The sequence below is a fragment of the Aulostomus chinensis genome, chromosome 6, assembly GCF_037954235.1.
Source record: "Aulostomus chinensis isolate RoL2024-O1b breed Wild chromosome 6, RoL_Achi_v1.0, whole genome shotgun sequence".
NCBI classification, from domain to species: Eukaryota; Metazoa; Chordata; class Actinopteri; order Syngnathiformes; family Aulostomidae; genus Aulostomus; species Aulostomus chinensis.
This window is the reverse complement of record NC_141325.1, coordinates 5,235,975-5,254,966: the sequence shown is the minus strand read 5'-3', so window position 1 is coordinate 5,254,966 and position 18,992 is coordinate 5,235,975. Positions and strand designations below refer to the sequence as shown.

General features: G+C 41.6%; 1 protein-coding gene across 3 annotated transcripts in view; it reads right to left on the bottom strand.

The window, feature by feature from the left end:
• Positions 1-18,992, bottom strand: part of edil3a (EGF like and discoidin domains 3a) — a 119,202-nt gene that overhangs the window by 18,885 nt on the left and 81,325 nt on the right. For all 3 annotated transcript variants that reach the window (XM_086205959.1, XM_086205960.1, XM_086205958.1), the window contains 3 exons: positions 11,454-11,609; positions 10,401-10,545; positions 10,131-10,315 (listed from right to left, as the gene is read on the bottom strand). In XM_086205959.1, the coding sequence (XP_086062085.1) occupies positions 10,131-10,315; positions 10,401-10,545; positions 11,454-11,609 (486 nt within the window). The remainder of the gene's footprint in view (positions 1-10,130; positions 10,316-10,400; positions 10,546-11,453; positions 11,610-18,992) is intronic.

Below are 18,992 nucleotides of genomic sequence, written 5' to 3'. Positions count from 1 at the left end.
CCCAGATAAAACAGATAAATGCATCCTAGGTTAGCTGAGAGGGAGTGCAGGGGACGGGGTGAGCAAGTAGGGGGAGAGAGATGCCGATCGGGATGCTGTGTTGAAAGATAAGATGGCTTCCTCGGATAATGAAAACAAAAGAGCAACATTACACAGGTTCCAAGCAGACATGTACAGCACATTTAAAGATGCACGTCGTCGGGGGGAGGGAGGGGACACTAAAACCCAGCCAATTGAATCAGGGTAGCAGATGGATTTACCATCCACTCCGTAACTTCATTTGGAAGCTAATTCAATCAGCATACATAGCTGCGGGGAGATTGAATAAAATAGAGCAAAGAAAGAGCCACATTGGACAAGATTAAAATGAGACTCTGACAATAACGCTGTAATGACATTTGCATCTGGCATGTTTTCAAATTAGCAGGGATTATTTCAAGATACTCCTTGAATTCTTAGATAATGTTTTCATGATGATCGAATTAACAAAAGCTTGAGGGAACCTATCGGGACCGACATTTAAGTCTGCTGCAAACTGGAGAGCGCTTTCTCTCACTGCCAGCAGCTAGACGGAACATGCTTCTCCATCCATGTCTGATAATGACCCATTACTAACTCCTTCATGTGATCTTTTACATGAAAAAAGTTGCTGAGGATGATGATAATGAAGCACTGTAGTAATGTAGTCTCGCCTCCCTGTCTGCTATGACAAGTGCAGCTGTTATCCTGACTTCCAAGCTGCGTATCGGCAGGCAGTGCTGTAGCTCAGACCCAGTTAACAAATTGAAGACGAAAAAAACAACAAAGAAAGCTGTAGTTTATATGTTGAACACTCGTGTATTTGATGACTAAAGGTATGTAAGTTGATGTATCTGTGGTAAAAAAACAACAACAAAAAAAAACGCTGAAAATTGTAGATGTTCATGATTCATGCTTGACTCTGTGAATCAAGATGGAATTGGCACTCACAGGTGTATAAATATCTCTCTATGCTCAGGCCAGCATCCATATTTAGCATGTTTTAACATTGCAGCCGTGGTTAAATAGCTTCTTGCTGGTTGCAACAGAAACCACCTGGAGATATTATCCTTCGTCTGTTCCTTTAATTAGTTAAGCAACACAACATGGCTGCAGGTGCTGTTCTTATTGATTCAGTTTGGTGTTTGGACTAACGCGACAAATAATGGTACAATGCTGAGCAGCCAGCAGAATAATGGATGCACTTAATATGATTAGAAGTTTGGAGAGTCACATCAGCTGGGACAAGAACCCTCATCTAGTTTCAGTCAGATCAATACAGTAAGACAGTCATAAAAACGCTGGATTTAACAGCTAGCAATTCCTACTTGTAAGAGACTGTGTTTCCCACCAGGGGGATCAAGCTTAAAGGAGAAAGACTGCTCACCCTTGAAAGTTTCTTATATATTCTTACTGCCTATTTCCCATGCAAGTAATTACAACAAAGTAGTAGTCTAGTTCTGGAAATAAAGACACGATCGTCGCTCCGCCACATGATCAAAATCCCTCTTAAAGCCTTTCATACTACAATGCCTTTAGTCTCTCTGAGGTTTTTAGAGAGCGCACGCTTCATCGTTGCTGCATAAACACTCAGGAAGAGATGAGAGTTTCACTGGGACAAATTAAAGCCATCCTCTATCATGGACGGACGAGACAAACACATAGCTAATTCTACTGATTAAAAGGAATACAGCTGGTCGTCAGCAGTGCTCCATTTGAGGTGGCGATTTGATTAGGAAGACGTGCTCCAGGAAAGAATAGATTTAATGATAAGACACACTTGGATTAGAACAACTGCACACGCGCAGACACTGAGGGAGAATCAGTCTTACTTTATTGTTCCTGGACTCCACACGGGACGACAATCCATGAGTCAACATGGCCGATGCTTTAGAGACCACTGGCAAGCAGCTGTGTGTTTTAGTTTTATACAACATTTATTCATAAAGTCCCAATTCATGCATGTTCCGTAGGAGCACCTGCAGTGTGAAACACGGTGAAATATCAAGCGCCATATCTCTACGGTGGGCGAAGTATTTGAATGAACTGAAAGGAAGTCTCACTGCAGTACAGGGGCGCACCGCCACCTACCGTTCCAGGGTGAACGCTCTTCAGTCGATAAATTGATTCTTCCCTGTCCATGTTTGGGGCAGCAAGAGGAGTCCAATTAATAACCTAACCGGGCTTGAACTGTAGCTTGACTGTGCATGCATACAGAACAGTTATTACAAACAACTGTCGACATGTGCTTACATCGTCGGCTCCACCGTAGCCCATTCGACCGTTACTGTCACAGGTGTAAAATAGAAGATGACTTCTTTAAAGCCTCACCCAACCCCTGACAGATATGATCCTTTCTGATCTGATTACATGGGTCTGCACAATTCAATTATTCAACCACATTCAAGTTAGCAGACGGCTAAACTGAAGTAGCCTGCTCAGTGGTTGCTGTAAAACAGTGGATAAAGCAGTTTTGAGAATGACACAACCAGAAGATGGAGCCTTCAGCATGAGCATGCACATCCCGCGGTGTTGAGATGGAGACAGGTTTACTGGGTGGTGATGAGCTCGATGACAATTGTAAGAACTTGTTCTTCAAGGGCTGGGATGCACTGAAAGGAACAGTCATTTATATGAGAATGCGATTCACTGTACAGCTTTAAAACTGCTGTTGCATTTCACTTTAATATATTCAAATTAATACTTAATATTACTTCAGGAAGTGTAGGAACAAGCTAAACTTCCACTTTACTGAATCCACGACCATCTTTGCCTCAACAGTGTTCTAATCAGGACGTGTGTCTCCACTTGTCTCACTCTCCCTCCTCCTGATAAACACTCCTTAACATCCATACAATTATGCATCCGCTACCTCTAACTAGCAATCATTAGCTCATCAACTGTGAAAGCCGGACTCTTATTAATTATTAGTTAATCATTTGGTATCCTGCTTTCCAATTGCCAAGTGTTTTTGTTGTTTGCAACCTTCTCCCATACATGTACATCTTTAATATATATTGCCTGCCACCGATCCAGAAGACAGCAATCAGCTTCACTCAGTTAAACACATTTTATCAATCAAAAGTTACCATCTGTAATTATGAGATTAATGAGACAGAAAGGGACCATTACTCTCAAGATAAGGAGAGGGGGAGCAGGGGAAGGTGACCCAGTGCAGCTGGGCAACGCAAGATTGATCATTCCAGATGAAGCGTTGGGTCGTCTCCAGCTGAAGTGCTGCCTGTGTGGCGCCTGTGCCTGGACATGACACTGCGTTTCTCCCACATTCACATCCAGCACCAACCCATATTTCATTGTTAAGGGCTTTGGAGTGTGAGGTAGGTCTGAAGATGGAAACAAGTGCATTAAAAGAACAATATTTTAGGGCTTCCAGTTATTTCTTTCTTGCCACAGCAAATTTTATTAGCCCTCAGAAAATTGCAAGATCCTGGCTTGTCATAACTGGAGTTAATCTGTCTTTCCTCCCAAACCAAGTCGTTTCTATTTGTTGGCAGCATGTCATTTTTATCTAAAAAGACAAATTTTGGACAATATTTGACCATGTTAATACGCTCTAGCAATTTTATTCACAAGTCACTCAAAGTGTAAATGAGCCTAAATTCCTGTCTGAGGCAACAACATACAGATCTTGTACCTGCACCTCTACACCTCATGACTACAACATTTCATTCCAACACATTTGCAAACATGTGACCACATCATATGAAGCTACTGTGCCTGCAACTTTGTAACATGCACGATGGGTTGATGCTTGATAAAAACACAATTTAACTTCCGTACTTCCGGAAATTCCACTATTTATAGACCTGTCTAGTGTTGTCTGCTGCAGTAGGGAAGTTTTCTTTTTTTTTGTCACGCAGCTGCAATACTACAGTAGTTTTCTCAGATGAATGACTGGTGCCTAAACTGCTCTCACAGCCTGTTCCCATAATCCACCTGGAATTCAGTACTGTGTTGTCAGTGTCACTGAAGTCACCCAGTCAGAAGAGACCACAATTTCCTCAGTGATCACATCCTCCATCACTAAGACCCCAGTAAAAAGAAACTATGACGCTAGCAATCAATAAGTGTATGCAGCTAAACCGATGCTGGAGCACTCAACAGGCTCCTGCCAGGGTTATTACAGCCTCGACTGTGAGAAGTCGTTTCACACCACTTATTGTCTCTCCTCCGTCTTGGTTTATAGTCTCCCGTGGAGCGTTCACCTTGGTCCAGCAGAGTTCTAGCAGAGAGACCCCCCCTTCCCCTCCCTCCCCACGCCTGTGTGCATGCAGTGTGAGCTACTGATCTCCCAGATGTCATTTGCTTAATTGTCATCGTGCTCCGCCCTGCATATCTTGCCTCCATTTACTCAAGTTACTTGTGATTTTACAGCCTTGTCTGCTGTATTATCTTTCGGTCCAGCCGTGATGAAACAAACAAACAAAAAAACAAAAACAAAACTGTGTCAAGAACATTTGAGCAATATTAATAGATTTCCTCTTACGTAGAGCAACAAATAATCTAATAACTGAGCAGGGTCAACGAGGCTATTTATCACAGAGGAAATGTGCGTCATCCTTGGTGTCTATAAATGCTGATAACACAATCATAGCTGTATATAATCACGCATCGGTGTGTAGCAGCACGCAGACCGTGCATGTTGTTGATGATGTAACCACAGGGACAGTGTCAGGAAAGTTAACACAAGGTTGCGCACATCAAATGTAAATATTAGCTTAGGCAGGCAGTGCGTGTGCTGAGGTTCTCGGCCAATCACATCCATCATCTCCTCTCAGCCGCCATTCAGCCTCCTATCGACTGCTGTAATTCCTTATTATTTATCCCTAAAGTTAATAGCTTAAGTACTGTTTTCGACACACTGCTTGTGTATATTACCACTGACATATTTGCATTTTATGTGTATTGACATAAAATATGTTTGGTTTGCTGTTAAACGTCACGTCTGCTGCTGGCCGGAGGAAATGCTGGAGAAAAAAAATGTATTAAGTCGCCAATTCAAGATTTGAAATTTTTTGGATGAGATCGGTCCTGACTGACAGGAAATACAAACACACAGCATGCCATCATTGGCGATATACACTGCGCTCGAAACAAAAGCTTAACAAACAACATGTGTTGTTGATTCCTGCCATGGATAGTGAGTGAGACAGAAATGAATAATACAGGCAGGAGTTGAACCTTGGGTGTTGTGATTTTGTGGTGTCCAACTCAACCCACAAGGCCACTAGGCATGATAACATGTTGCTTAACACAAATTTATGAAATGTAATACACTTCTTTTTTTTTCTTTCTTTTTTTTTTCCCTCAATCAAACGAGAATGGGAACAGAGCTAGAATTAGCAGTGATTAATCGAGCAGGTTGATTTAACACATTTTGTGCTGGGCACCGCTAATGTTCCACAACTGTGTGTGAATCAGCTCAATTTGTCCAACGCAATGTTATTAACACGTGAAAAAAGCCGCTGCAAATGCGACCATATGCGCTGTCCTACATTACCGCTGATATGCGACTGAGATGCACTCTGACCAGCGATGCATCTGCATAACAGCTAATGGTGTTCCTCCGAAGTTGTAACGAACAACTTTGAGCTCACTGTGCATCATCAGAGGCAGAGGTGATTATCAGGTTGCCGCAGTATCCAGCACACATTTATCACGGTAGAGAGATAATTGGGAGTAAAAACCTTGGAGACAGGGGACAACAAATGAACCACAGGAGAAGATTTACTTTCATTGCTTGTTTTCTTAACTTTTGCAGGCTACATTTAAACCAGGTGCATATTAAAGCCATTCGTCATTACATGGTATCAGATCAATTCCCACCTCAACTCACTGTAGCTCAATTTTAGCACCGGGAGTTCTGTTCTCAGGCCAAGTTTATTACACCATCAGTGTATTGTCACTCTCAATGCAACAATTAATATATTTTATGGTTCTTTAGATTCTTGTGACAGATCGAATCTGAGAATCTGATTAAAGGTGATGTACTTTTCCACAATTTTCTGTTTAAAGTGGGAATTCAATGATTGGAAAAAAAAAAGAAATGACACCAAAAAATGCACATCAGTCATTATTTAAAGCTTACAGAATGTTATATGTGAGGGATGACTGCTAGAAACTGCCAGTCTACTTTAGATTATGTAATAATATAGCATTTTATTTAATCACATGCACTGAATACGACTTGAATCAGAATCTGTTATATTTGCTGTTTGACCTCCTGCCAGCATCTGCAAATGGGCATGAATCTATCACTTCCAAAATAAAATAGAGCACTGCAACTAAGGACTGTTTTTTTTCCCATTATTGATTACTTTGTAAATGATTTTCTTAAATAGTCATGTAGTCCATAAAATGCCAGAAAAAAATGAAGAAAATATGTTGACCACTGCTTACCAAAAGCTTCTTGTTTTGTCCTGACAACATTCCAGAACTCAAAGACATTCAATTAACTGTCACGGAGGACAAGTGATACTAAAATATGCAAATTCATGAAGCTAGAATAGAAGATTTTGGACATTTTCCTTTTTCAAAATAACTGAGCTCATGGATTACAGAAATTGTCACAGCTCTAATCAAATTCCTCTGGCTTTGTCTTCCCCGAACTTCCTGTCAACAGAAGTAACCCCGTAACCTGCTCAGTGCTCAGACACGAGTTGTGGTTCGGAACTCTGCTTCAGCAAGTGAATCCTCGCTAAGACGCTCGCAGCAGAACAATCAAGCAATACGGGACGGAGAGACACAATCACTGCATTTCATCCTTGTTTATTATTTTGTTTGAGGAATATTTGCCGTAATCCACCATAATCCACCAACAGCTAAACAACTATCAGCAGCCCTGGAAGAGTTCTTTAGCGGTGCATGTGTTGCATTAACAGGGGCACTGTGAAATTGAAAAGCTGCTACTGTTTCTTTGTCAGTTTCTCTTTGTTGCGAGGACATGTTAATGTGCATAATTAACTTATCTTTGCATGGCAGCTGGAAGACTTGGCAGCTCAGTCTGACAGCTTCAGCTTCTCTCTTGCAAACATCTTAAAAGATTCTGGTTGTATCTCCGCTGGAACCTTATCTCCCGCCAGGCCAGAAGAACTCGGACAATTAGCTTGGACAGTCCCCAAACTGGTCCGCTTCTTGATGTTTGCACAAGATTTTCTTTTTAGCACAAAATTTCAACTCTGACTAATTTGGTCTGCAGGAAAACCTGTTAATTAAAGGATTGCATTTAAAGGATGAGTCAAATATTTGAGCTGCTGTCCATTACCATGACGGATACCAGACTCTCCGTGGGCAACGAGCTAATTTCTTCCAATATCCCGATGATTAAAAATAATACTTTGAAATTTTCTTGTCACAGAGTGGTCATTGTAGAATGCAATGTGATCGCTTTTAAGAAATGAAAGGTTACCAAGTATCATAGGCAAAGAAGAGGGGCCTAAACTACAGGAAAATAAGATATTTGATGAAATACAGTCAAAGCAGGCGATCACGTCAGTTTCATCTGATGACTGTTGATGGCACTTCAGAGCTGAGTTCCACTAACAAGTAGACAAGGTTCTGAAAAGGGCAAGGAGGGACTGAGGACATGTAAAGGGCGAGATGGGGGGGGGGGGGTGTTATACGTGTGAGGTTGCTTCCTATCCAGAATTGCATAGAGTGGGCACAGTTGGCTCCAGCCCTCATGATTTGCTGTTTCCATTCACCATCAGGATTGTTTGGAGGGAACTGATTCAATCACTGGGAGTCAAAGATGAACTGCAATGGCCTTGGTATTCAAAGGTCAAAGGTCAAAGTTAATTTCCTCTCACATTAATTTCATATCTCTGGAACACCTTGAGGGGAATTTATCCAAATTTGCCATAAATGTCCACTGGGACAAAAGGATGAACTGAAGGTAGTACAATTCACATCAAATATAAAAGTCCTGGAATCCAAACAGCTTCTATGGCCTTATTCATGAATGCATCTTTTCCAACAAGTGTTCCAGCATTCCTGCGTGATGGTGTCATGGGTTAATGAGAGCGATGTTCTGGGAATGCTGGGAAGGGTGTGTCGTGAAGTACTAGAATTTCCATGTCTGTGTGAACAGGCTCTAGACAGGACTGTTGTGGAATGCAGCTGTAAGTGTGAGAAGTGCCTGGAAGGTATTCCCAGTAATTTACTGGGAGCTGTGTGTGAAAGGACTTGCGTCAGGGTTGTTGCACAGGATGGATTTACAACGGTAATTTTTGTGTTGTCAATTTTCATATATTTGGAAAGAAGTGTCATTATAAACAGCAGGATTGATGTGCATCCATGTGTTTCGTCCCGTTCGTGACTTTTAGTTTATGGCTCGATTAACAGGTTTTAGAGTGAAAAATGTCTTTGAATGAAATCTTTGCATCAAGAAATCCAGTTTGATATTTAGTTTGTGCAGAGTCTCCACTGCTGAGTGGAGAAGTTGTCTTGATTAATACGAATACTTAATTTGTCATTAAGGCTGATTAATTCAGTTAATTTGAAAGGTTTAAACTCATTTAGTAATATCCCTGAGAATCAATTATTTGCCATGGCAACAAGCATTAAGAGACCATGATTGCGGAAGTTTAAAAACTTGATCACTTCGTTACGGCAGCTGAAGCACTACACCATATGTATGCCCTAATGTTTGTTTATTTTTTGACTTCATGTATGCCTCTGCACATAAAAATAGCTTGTCAGTGGACATTGATTTTCTCAATGCATCTATCTAGCATCTCCCCTTTCCTGCAGGCACAGCATGTAATATGAGACCACACGTTTTCCTTTACCCACAACAATCAATTTTGCTTAGCTGAGCTCCCTGGTCTGGCTAGGGCCTGCCTAAGTACCTGTCTCCTCCGACACACAGCCCTGCATACCCTCACCCTTGGCAAAAAAAAAGCTTTCAGCGTAATAAAAAACATATCTGACTCCAGAGCCAGCCAATCTAATAATGGCCAGACGAGTCAGCGTGACTACAGAACACTATCGGTGTCATTCCAGGGGAGGCGGCATGCAAGGAGCGAATGCAGCAGAAAGGCCAAAAAAAAATCAAAGCTATCACTCTGATCTTCAATTCCCCGAGAAGATGAAGCACATCACAATGCCGTCTCAGCTATCTGTTTTACAGCTTGACGTAAGACATGTTTTCTCACTCTAAAAAAGTACACAGTTTCTTGCCTTTTTATCTAAAAAAGAACAACAAAATCTCATATATGAGGCCAAACGTCAAGCACACCAGGCACGACTGAGTCTGAGTGATATGTATCTCCATAGTCTCACATGTACTTAAATAGAACGCTCGGGGCGTAATCATTCACTTAGAGACGAGTCTTGTCTCTTTCAGGGGACATTTTCAGCCATCAGTTACTGTAATGAGAACAAATGGATCGGTTGGTTTCATAGAGATAGAACGCTTCGGCTGAAGGCAGAGATAGCTGAGCAGAGATGCTGCATTCAAGCACACGGAATCCAAAAGACTCTTTTATCCAGCTGGCGAATAGAGGGAGGATGTGAGATCTCATTTCAATCATCACTGATAAAGTACAACATTCAGAATGATTTGTGCCGCATCAAAAACTATACCAGGGAGGTAAGAGCCAGGGTGAATCAGTCTTTGTGGTGTGTGTTTTCTTGCGCCACCTAGTGGCAGAGGTAGTGATATTTAGTCTGCTCCTTCATGCAAAGTTCGAATATTATCAGGTTTACCCCCCTCTTGCTCTACAGAACAGCAACACACTGCCGTGTGTGCGGAGGATGTGTAGGCCCCTCATCGGCCAAGCACCAAAGTGCCAGGGGTCAAAGGTCACCTTGGCAGAGGTTCATACTTTGAGTGCTTTCTATTTTAAAAATGTGTTTGCATGTCCAGAACATATATTTTAGGTAAACTGCTTTTCAATACATTTAAAAATAAGTGATTTGTGTATATTTTTTAGTCTTTTAATGTAAGGGGCTTTCTGGTGTCTTACCGTCTTATGATCTTACCTTTAATATCACGCCAAAAACAATATTAAGAAAATACACCTCGGATTTTAGACTCGGTACCTGCAGATGAATGAGTAGAAGTGACACATGCTCAGGTACCATCTTACCTGTAGCCACTGTGACTGGTCACTATGTCCTGCTGTCCAGGCATTGACCTTCCCTTGCTTGTCCAGTCGGGCTTTTCCAGGCTCCCAGGTAAACATGTCCATGTTGAGTGTCCTGAAGATGCTTGAAGCTGTGACCTGGTAGTCCTGGACATGACCTGACTTCATCCCCAGTGGTTCAGAGCAGCCTGGGAACAAAAGAACACTGTTGCAGAGGAGCTGCGCAGGAGGAAGACTGGAATGTTTTTTTTAGATCAGAATATGATTACTCACCTGTTAGTTCACATCCCAGCAGTTCCATACGTAAGGTACAGTGCCTCCTGCAGACTTGGGGATAAATGCGTACGTACTGGGCCTCAATGGGTGGGGTGAACGAGTTGGCCGAAGGAGCGTTGTTATCGACATTTCCTCTGAAAATCTGTTCCAAGGGATGAAATAACAGCAGATGGGGGTGTGGGGGGTGGGTGAGCAGATCAGTTTTACCATAATGTAGCAGTCTATCTGGCACTGTCTCTAGTGTCTACTCAACGCTCGACAAATTACTGTCATTCAAGGTCAATGAGCTGGAATTACAGGGAAAATAGACAATTTCTTGCACTATCTGAGCCTGTAATTCATGTGAAAGGTGGCATGTTTTAAAATAGTCACTCAATTACATCACTATAACTTCAGGATTGTTTTATCCACATGGCCCAAGATAATCTGATAGATTCGAGTGACTGATGTGATGAATGAAGTGCAGAGAGAGAGAGAGCGAGAGAGAGAGAGACAGAGAGAGAATGAGACAGAGGAAAAGAAGCGAGGAGGTATGTCGAGCCCGGAGAGATGCCACTGTAGGGCAACAGGTCAAAAAAGTAGTGGCTCCATGTTAAAAAACATAATTTGGACAAGGGCAGAAAGTGGCATTAGAGGAAAAACCCAGACTCATTGTTCAGGGAAATACATTTGCGAAGAAGTTTAGGAGTCCGGGGTCACCCGCTGCTTGGCCAAATGGAGGACGGCGGTGATTTGCTGTCAGGAATGATAGAACACTGTGTGGCCTATTTGGTGGCTGTTCATCCCCAAATAGTATAAAAATTCAATATAGAAGTCATAAAGTGGAGGGGGGTAAGGGGCAGGGAGATAGGCCCGGTGTGCGTGAGCTAATTAAAAAGCCATCTCATCATGTCCTCCATGATGTCCTTGACTGAGTCTCGAGCTGTTGTGCGTTGACGTGCGCGTAGCTTGTGTGTGTTCCACACAGGGAGGCTCAAGGGAAGACATAAGTGTCTATGTCTGTTTTTGTGTGTGTGCACGTGTGTGAGTGTGTGTGTGTGTGTCTCTCACCATATCCTCATCTTTGCCCTTGACTTTGTATGTTCTCCAGGTCTTTCCATCGTCACTGTAGGCTACTTTGTACGATTTGACGTACTCTGGGCTGCCAATACGCTTTGCACCCTGGGTAATTAGGCCGGTGACCCTCATTCTCCTCTGCAGGTTAATCTGTGAAATAAAAAAAAAACAAAAAAAAACCCAGGAACAAATAAAGCTGAATCATGAAATTATACAATTTTCGTGTGTGTGTGTGTGTGTGTGTGTGTGCACTCATGCATGTCACAGGAATCAATTCAGTCCCTTGTATCTCTTCTGTCAGGGCCATCCGTCATATTCAGAAAGTCCGTGATCAAATGGAACATTTAATCAACCCTCACACTCTAGATCCACTCTGCCAACTTCATGCAGATTGTCATTAGGGCGGCGATGTAAAGTGGCGTTGCGAGCGACAAGACGAAGACAGAGCAAAGGAAGAGGAACGTGACGAAGGCTTCAATAGACGCCGCTCGGCACGTACAAAGCAGCGACATTATTATCTAAGCATGATGGATGTGATACATACAGGTTGAAGGTTTACTTTGGCATGTTTTCACTGACAGGCTCCTTTGAAAGATATGAATCAATTTTAGAAAACATTTTCCACGAATGTTCAAATGAGCGAGGTATGTTTGTCACAGGCATTTCAATCAGCGGATCTATTTTGATGTTCATGTTTGATGTATGTTTGTGTGTTCGCATGCCAGGATTGCAAATGACTATTGAATATCTTTAAACACCTCCCACCATTTGGCTGCTACAAACCACTGCACACTGCCTTTCAAAAAAGGCTCTGATTAATTAGTCCAAGTGGTCTTAATAAGCTTCAGAGCCACACATTTCTCTGAACCCCGTAACACCTAGGGAATTATGTCGGATAAATTAGTTTCAGTGACCTCTACATCACCAGCAAGATCATTGTTTTGTAAAGTCGTAATGTTTTAGTGTTTTTAAAGCAATGTACTGTGAACAACAAGCAATACTAGAGCTTGTCCAACAATCCTGGTTAGCTTAATGTGCTTGTATGGGCGAGCAGCTGCAACAGAAAGCTTCCTAGTTAGCCTGCCAGAGGCAGTCAGCTAAGCAAATGCTGCAAGGAGCGAAAAGAAGCAACCGGCTTCATAGAAAAGGTCCCATTTGGTGTGGAAACAAGACTTGAAGGCGGGCTCATCAGCTGACCTTGGATCTGCCATCACAGAAAGAAATATTCTGAGGAACCTCAGCCCCCCTTTTATGGACTAATACACAATAACTGTGCAGAACTTATAGCAAAAGAGTTAAATGCCACACTACCTCATCTCTGAACATGTCTCACCTTCAGTAGCAGACGCACACCATTTAAACCTGTTTATTTCGTCCTTGACACAGTCCATAACTTAGCAACCCAGAATTCAGCGCCGGGTTGAATGTCAGCAAGTGCAGGTAAGAGACAGCCTTCGCTCCTCAGGTATGATGCACATGTATTCCAAAACTCCTTGTTAACATGCTTGCTTCTGAACTTCAACAGACAAACCAGCCGTGCTTTTCACAGCAAAACAGCCCAAACCACGGAGGTAGAATTCCTGAGAGCGTCTCCACTATGATGTTCAGACGACTAGTAAAGAAAGCCGTGGCCTACTTAGAAGACCTGCACTCAGCAGACTTAAATCTCTGCTCACACAACAGACGTTCAGCTGTTCTTGTGTTTCTGGTTACACGGATTCACACTCTCGGAGTTGAACTCCTCCCTAAAGCAGAGGACAGGAACAATTCCCATCCGAGCGGAAAGCACTTGTTTTAATTGATGGACCTTAATTGACCAGCACCTAACATTAACCTTCAATAACCTTCAACCAAGTCCACAAAATAGATGCAAGTTTGAGTCCTCACGAACAATGATAAAACAGGACAAACACGCGGGCGCACATATGTAGGTTCGCATGAAAAGGGGGGAAAGGGACAAAAACACACTTGGTCTGAAAAATAAGTGAAAGACCACAAAAGGGTGATGATGACAGGTGAATTATTTCTCAATTATTTGGGAATATTTTCATAACTTTCTTAAAAAAAAAAGGGGGGGGGAGACTCTGGCTGGTGCAGCTCAACATCTGACAAAAAAAATAAGAAACATAGCTGCTGTGTTCACTGTTGCAGAAGAGGAAGCCTGAGTCAGTAAGCTGTAGATCATCAACCTGGAACCACCAAAGCTAACACAGTATGTGCAAAAGTAGAGGTACTTCTCACAGCACAGCACAGTAAAAAGGTATATTTTAATGTATTCCTGAGGCTAAAATGGACAGTTTCCTACAGTTTAAAGCTGATACATAAGAAATACTTGTTTTCACTGACTGTGTCAACAATTTTTGGATGATATTCTCAGGGTTTAAGCTTGATACAGACATTTTAGCATGACTATGAAATAAAGCAATCTTAGAGTTGAGTACAAAGGCTTAAACAGTCTAATTCCAATCAGTAATGCTCTCATTTTCCTAATCAAAGAACTCTAATCTGTGCCTGTATGATAAAAGATTTGTTTATGTTCACCTAAATCATCAATACCAGCATAGTAATATTGCATAATTATTCCACTGCAGCATGGATTACGTCTTATTTCTTTTCTTGGAGACAAGTCTCAATTACACATTTTTTTTCCCACATAACCAACTTATCAAGTTAATTACGAATAAGGACCCCTCTTGGAGGCTGAGAGCTGCGATGACCCACTCTTTCTCATTCATAGCGTTTCTTCCTTCTCTTCAGGTTGCTCCATAGAGACAGATACTTCTTTCCCTAATTAGAAGCCCTGTCACCAAAAGGCCACCGCAGGGCTAATTGGGGTGATCCTTCACATTTTTAATGACCATTCAGAAACACACCTCTGTCACTTCGCTGCTAATAGTGATGCATTATTTGTTTGAGTGAGGAATCTTAGGAAACATCCTCCAAGTGATGACTTCTGTTCATAGACTGAAGGTCGAATTCACCAAAAATGGAATGTGTCCGCTGATGGTACCAGGAAATACGCGTCACCTGCATCCCCTACCTGCCTCATCTCAAGGTCCTGTCCACAAAAGATACCCCACTTCTTATATTCACACGCAGACATGCCGGTAAAGTTCTGCAGCTGAGCGCAATTATCTATGAGGTGAAGTAGAAATAATGGATGTGCAACTGAAAAACAGTCACAGCAATGGCAGAGAATAAGACAGGAGAAAAATCCCGATGACATCCTCAAAGGAATTTACCCTCATGGTGACATCCAAGCTGTTGATGTTTCAAATGCACATCATCAGACTGTAGGAGAAGATGGCATGATTTGAAGCGGATGAAAAAAAATTGTAATGGAATCCTTGAATGTATTATTATCATTATCATTATGGATCATATATCATTTGTTTAACTGGGGTTACTTGCCTGAAAATATATTCAAACATACCTCGGCTTTGTAGCGACTGCAGTCAGTCATCCAACATATGCAGTAAATCCATTATCATAAATGCGTTTCGATTACCAGCGCCTCTCTTAAGATGCTAATATTTTCATTAGAACTGCATCTGGCTGTTAACGCTGGCGTTTGTCAATTGGACTTTGCAGTCAAGCTCATTTGCATAGAAAGGGGCCACGTTTTGCTCTTGAATGTATGCATAATTACCTCATTTAAGTGTACGCAAGTAGCAGCAGAGCACTGATGAGCTACTTGCTTTGCAGCTCCATTTCAGTTTTGCGGGTGCTTTGCGAATCAGACGGGTCCTTTTGTGTTATTTGCACGCCTTTTGAAGGTGCAAAACAGCACTACTCTGATAAAGTTGCACCTTAATTTGCATTAAAGTGCTCCATGTGACTGACAATTAACCTGAAATTCCTAAAATGCACACAGCGTTAAATAAATAATAATTTCATAATAAATTGAAATATGCATCATAGAGAACATTGAAGCAAAAAACTCACCAAAATGTCTTTATGTGTGTTTGATTTTTTTCTTGATCATTTGGAAATAATGTCACAAAACTGCAGACAAAAAAAAAATTCAAATGTTTCTGATATTAATACAGCAGTTTCCGAATTCTGAGGAGTAAGTGTTCAAACTTTATTTTGGAGGCTTTGTGCCAAACAGATGGAGAAGAAATATTGTATAAGATAAAGTTGGGAATGAACTCTTACCCTTATACCATGTCACCCCCCCCCCCCCCCCAACACTGGTGAATGAAGTACTCTGGGTAAAATGCACAAAGCTCCAAAGCAAAGAAAAACTTTACATCAAATTCTTTCTGTTCTCCGTCTCTATTTGCAACACAAAGAAAATACCACTTGTTTGCATTGTGTTTCAACCTGTTTTCTGTCTGAAAAACATTCAGTGCTTTGCAAGGGCAGACACATTTCATTTCACTGCTGGGGTTCAGGAGTGTGTGCGCGTGTTTGGAGGGGGGAGAGGCAATAAACAGACACATTTCTCAAGAGTGGTTGCTAAAGGGGACACTGAACTGTTGTAGTCCTTCACTGGAGAGGTTTGCATTTTTTAATTTTTTTATGCAGACAATCAGTAAAGGTGAACTGTCAGAGGTGGGCTGGGCGGCAGAGGGGTTGCAAATGCCCCCATCTGCACTGCGGTGTTGGACAAAAATATATGCAAAGATGAAGCAAGTTTGTAATTAAGAAGAGCAAAGGACAAGATGACGCTGCCAAACAAGACGCTTCACCAAGACCTGCACGCCGGTGCGTTGGACACAATCCAAGTGAGCAGCCAGCGTTAAGACGTAGAAGCGAGCCTTCAGTCACGGCGGAGTTGAGTTAATGAGCAAACTTTGCTTGCATGCTCCAAGATTCTGTTAATGATCATGATGTAGCGTGACCTGATAGAGGCTCATCAAACTGATTACAACCTTAAAGAAAGCTTGCATTGACATAATTACTCCCCACTTTGAAACTTATTTGATCTGAGAGGAAAGGAACATTAGAAGGTTGAAACGCAGTAAGTGGGAAAACAAGCACAGTCATTTTCTCCAACTTTGCACACCATTATTAATAATGATGACTTCTTTGTGCTGCAAATATACTCTGAATTATACTCCAAGTGACCTGCTTTTTACTTCTAGCCCACTTTTTATTTTATGAAAGTACACTTTTATAGTGGTAATATTTTTCCTTTAACATTATCAGGTAAATGTTGATTGTAGAATGTTGGAATGGCTACAGTATAATGACCTCATCAGCATTTAGATTGGTTCCCTAAACGCCTCACATTCACTCTGCAAATCTGTTGATTTACAGTTTCCTATATGATTCTAATACCTTTCTTACATTTGCCATATAAGACAAAATATCTTGATTAAAAAGTACTGTATAAGCCAAATATAGTAAGTCTTTTCTTTACCTTTTCAGAATAGGCCAAGTATACTTTAGTTGAATATATCTCTGGTAGATATCTAGTTTCAAAAAGTAAAGTAGAAATACTTATGAGGTACAACCCATTAGAACAAGAGTAGTGGTTATTTCTATTGTTGAGACCACTGATTATAACCCAACACAATCATAGTAACAAGCCACCAGCAGCACAAACAAAATGTGACTAAGTAGTTGTTTGAGGACAAATAACACATTCAGGCAAGTATACAAACTTCAGGCACATATATAATGAAATGTCACCCTTTTTTTATTAGAGATCAAGATTGTTGAGGGACCTGCAGGAGGATATTAACAATTATACCGTCCTTGAAACCACCAACGAGCTTGGAGACACAGCAGCTTTAAAAGTGCATGCACACACAAACTCAAGCACACCTTTAAAATAACCTCATTTCTCTACGCGCAAGCAAACTGAATTACATCAGCCTCTTTTGTTTGTGGCATTTGGGGAATAATCAGAAGATATTCACAGACTCGATTACTGTCTTACAACATTTGGGAAGCTTGGCATGTTGTTGATATACTTTGGTCACATGGACATTAGTGTGTATCTCAGATGGTTGCAAATGACAGCTTAGAGGTTTACAGGGTGTGAAATGGCATGAATAAAAATCCCAGATGTAACAACCACAGACGTGCAGTGGCAGCACCAGAAATAGCCTCTGTTTTGATCAGGTCTGATGTTGACACAAAGGCTGTGCATTTAACTACAGTGAATTCCAGGCTCTTTTCTGCTGAGTGCTCTAAAAACACAGGTGACCAGCACTTGATAGCTGAACAACATGTTTTGTTCTGCTTCTTCTCTGCTTAAAATTGTTTGTTTTTGCACTGCATCCCGTGTAGACATTGTGCAGGAAACCGATGAATTACTCACAGTTGGCATCTGGTTATAACTTTCATTGCTAAGATTCTTGTTCAGGCATGACGAGCCTGGTTCATGTGTATCCATTTAAGAGTGAGTTCTTTTGTAGACAAATCTGACAGCATTCAGTCCGAAAGCATTTCAAAACTGCAGTGAACACCTTTTGTTTCGAAGCCTTACTATCTATTGGCTTTATTAAACGATTAACAGTTACAGTAAAGCTGTGATTATCAAATAAATGAAGTGAGATGGTGAAGTACTTTCCAGGCTTGGACTGTATCTGAGCAACACAATAGGCAGTAAGTTGGATATTTTCGTAACTACGCTGGAATGAAAAGCAACAATCTCCACAGATAGATGCTGTCACACGGATCAGCTGAAACATTGATAAAGATCTGCATCTGAAGATTATGTTATTAACTGTTTAACTGCTACTAAATTATGTATAGACCATCTTACCCTTCAAAAGTGATTTGGATTGTTTCATTCCCTCCAACACAGCTGGTTGGAGCTATATTTTGCTGATATTGGTCAGACCTGCAGTATATTTCCCTGGAGTCTTCAAATGCAATTTTATGTGTGAGCTAGTCATGGCAAGGCTGTGAAGAAATATGCCTGCACTGCACAGATGTGTGAACAGTAGCAAGCTCATGCGCACACGAACGCAGCTCCCCAACACACGGACCGACATAAACACAAACAGTGTATGCATGCTCGTCTGCAACTCTATGATGTATTATTCAAAGTGTGTTGCTGTTGTGATTCATTTGTTGAGGTTCAGAGGAAGAAGCTGAAACTGGCTGCCATCCAGAATTACATACCGCTGCAGAGGAAAAGCTAGCAACTAGCCGGACAAATCTGATCCCTTTCCAGATAGGGTCGTCATCTGTCGCTATATCCTGCCTCACATGACAAACGTGCAATCACACCACGCCAGTTTGCACTATAAAAGCAGACCACTGACTGCTTAGCATAATCCCAAAACACTGACATGACGCTGCACCTCTGCTTAGGTCCCAATTATCCAGGCACTCTGTAGAAACACACAATGCCGACAGCATCCTGTGCAACATCCCACATGGCATCATTAAAGTCAAACAAACCGCCTGAATGTTTAATATCCCGTTCTCCTCACCCGCTGCATGTGCCAGGCGTAGTTTTCTCTCACTCATGTTGGCTCTTTCTTTGACTCTCTCTCGCTCTCTCTCTCACTTTAAAAAAACAAAACAAATCCATTTTCACCCTGCCTCGCTATTCTCGTGCTGTTAGCT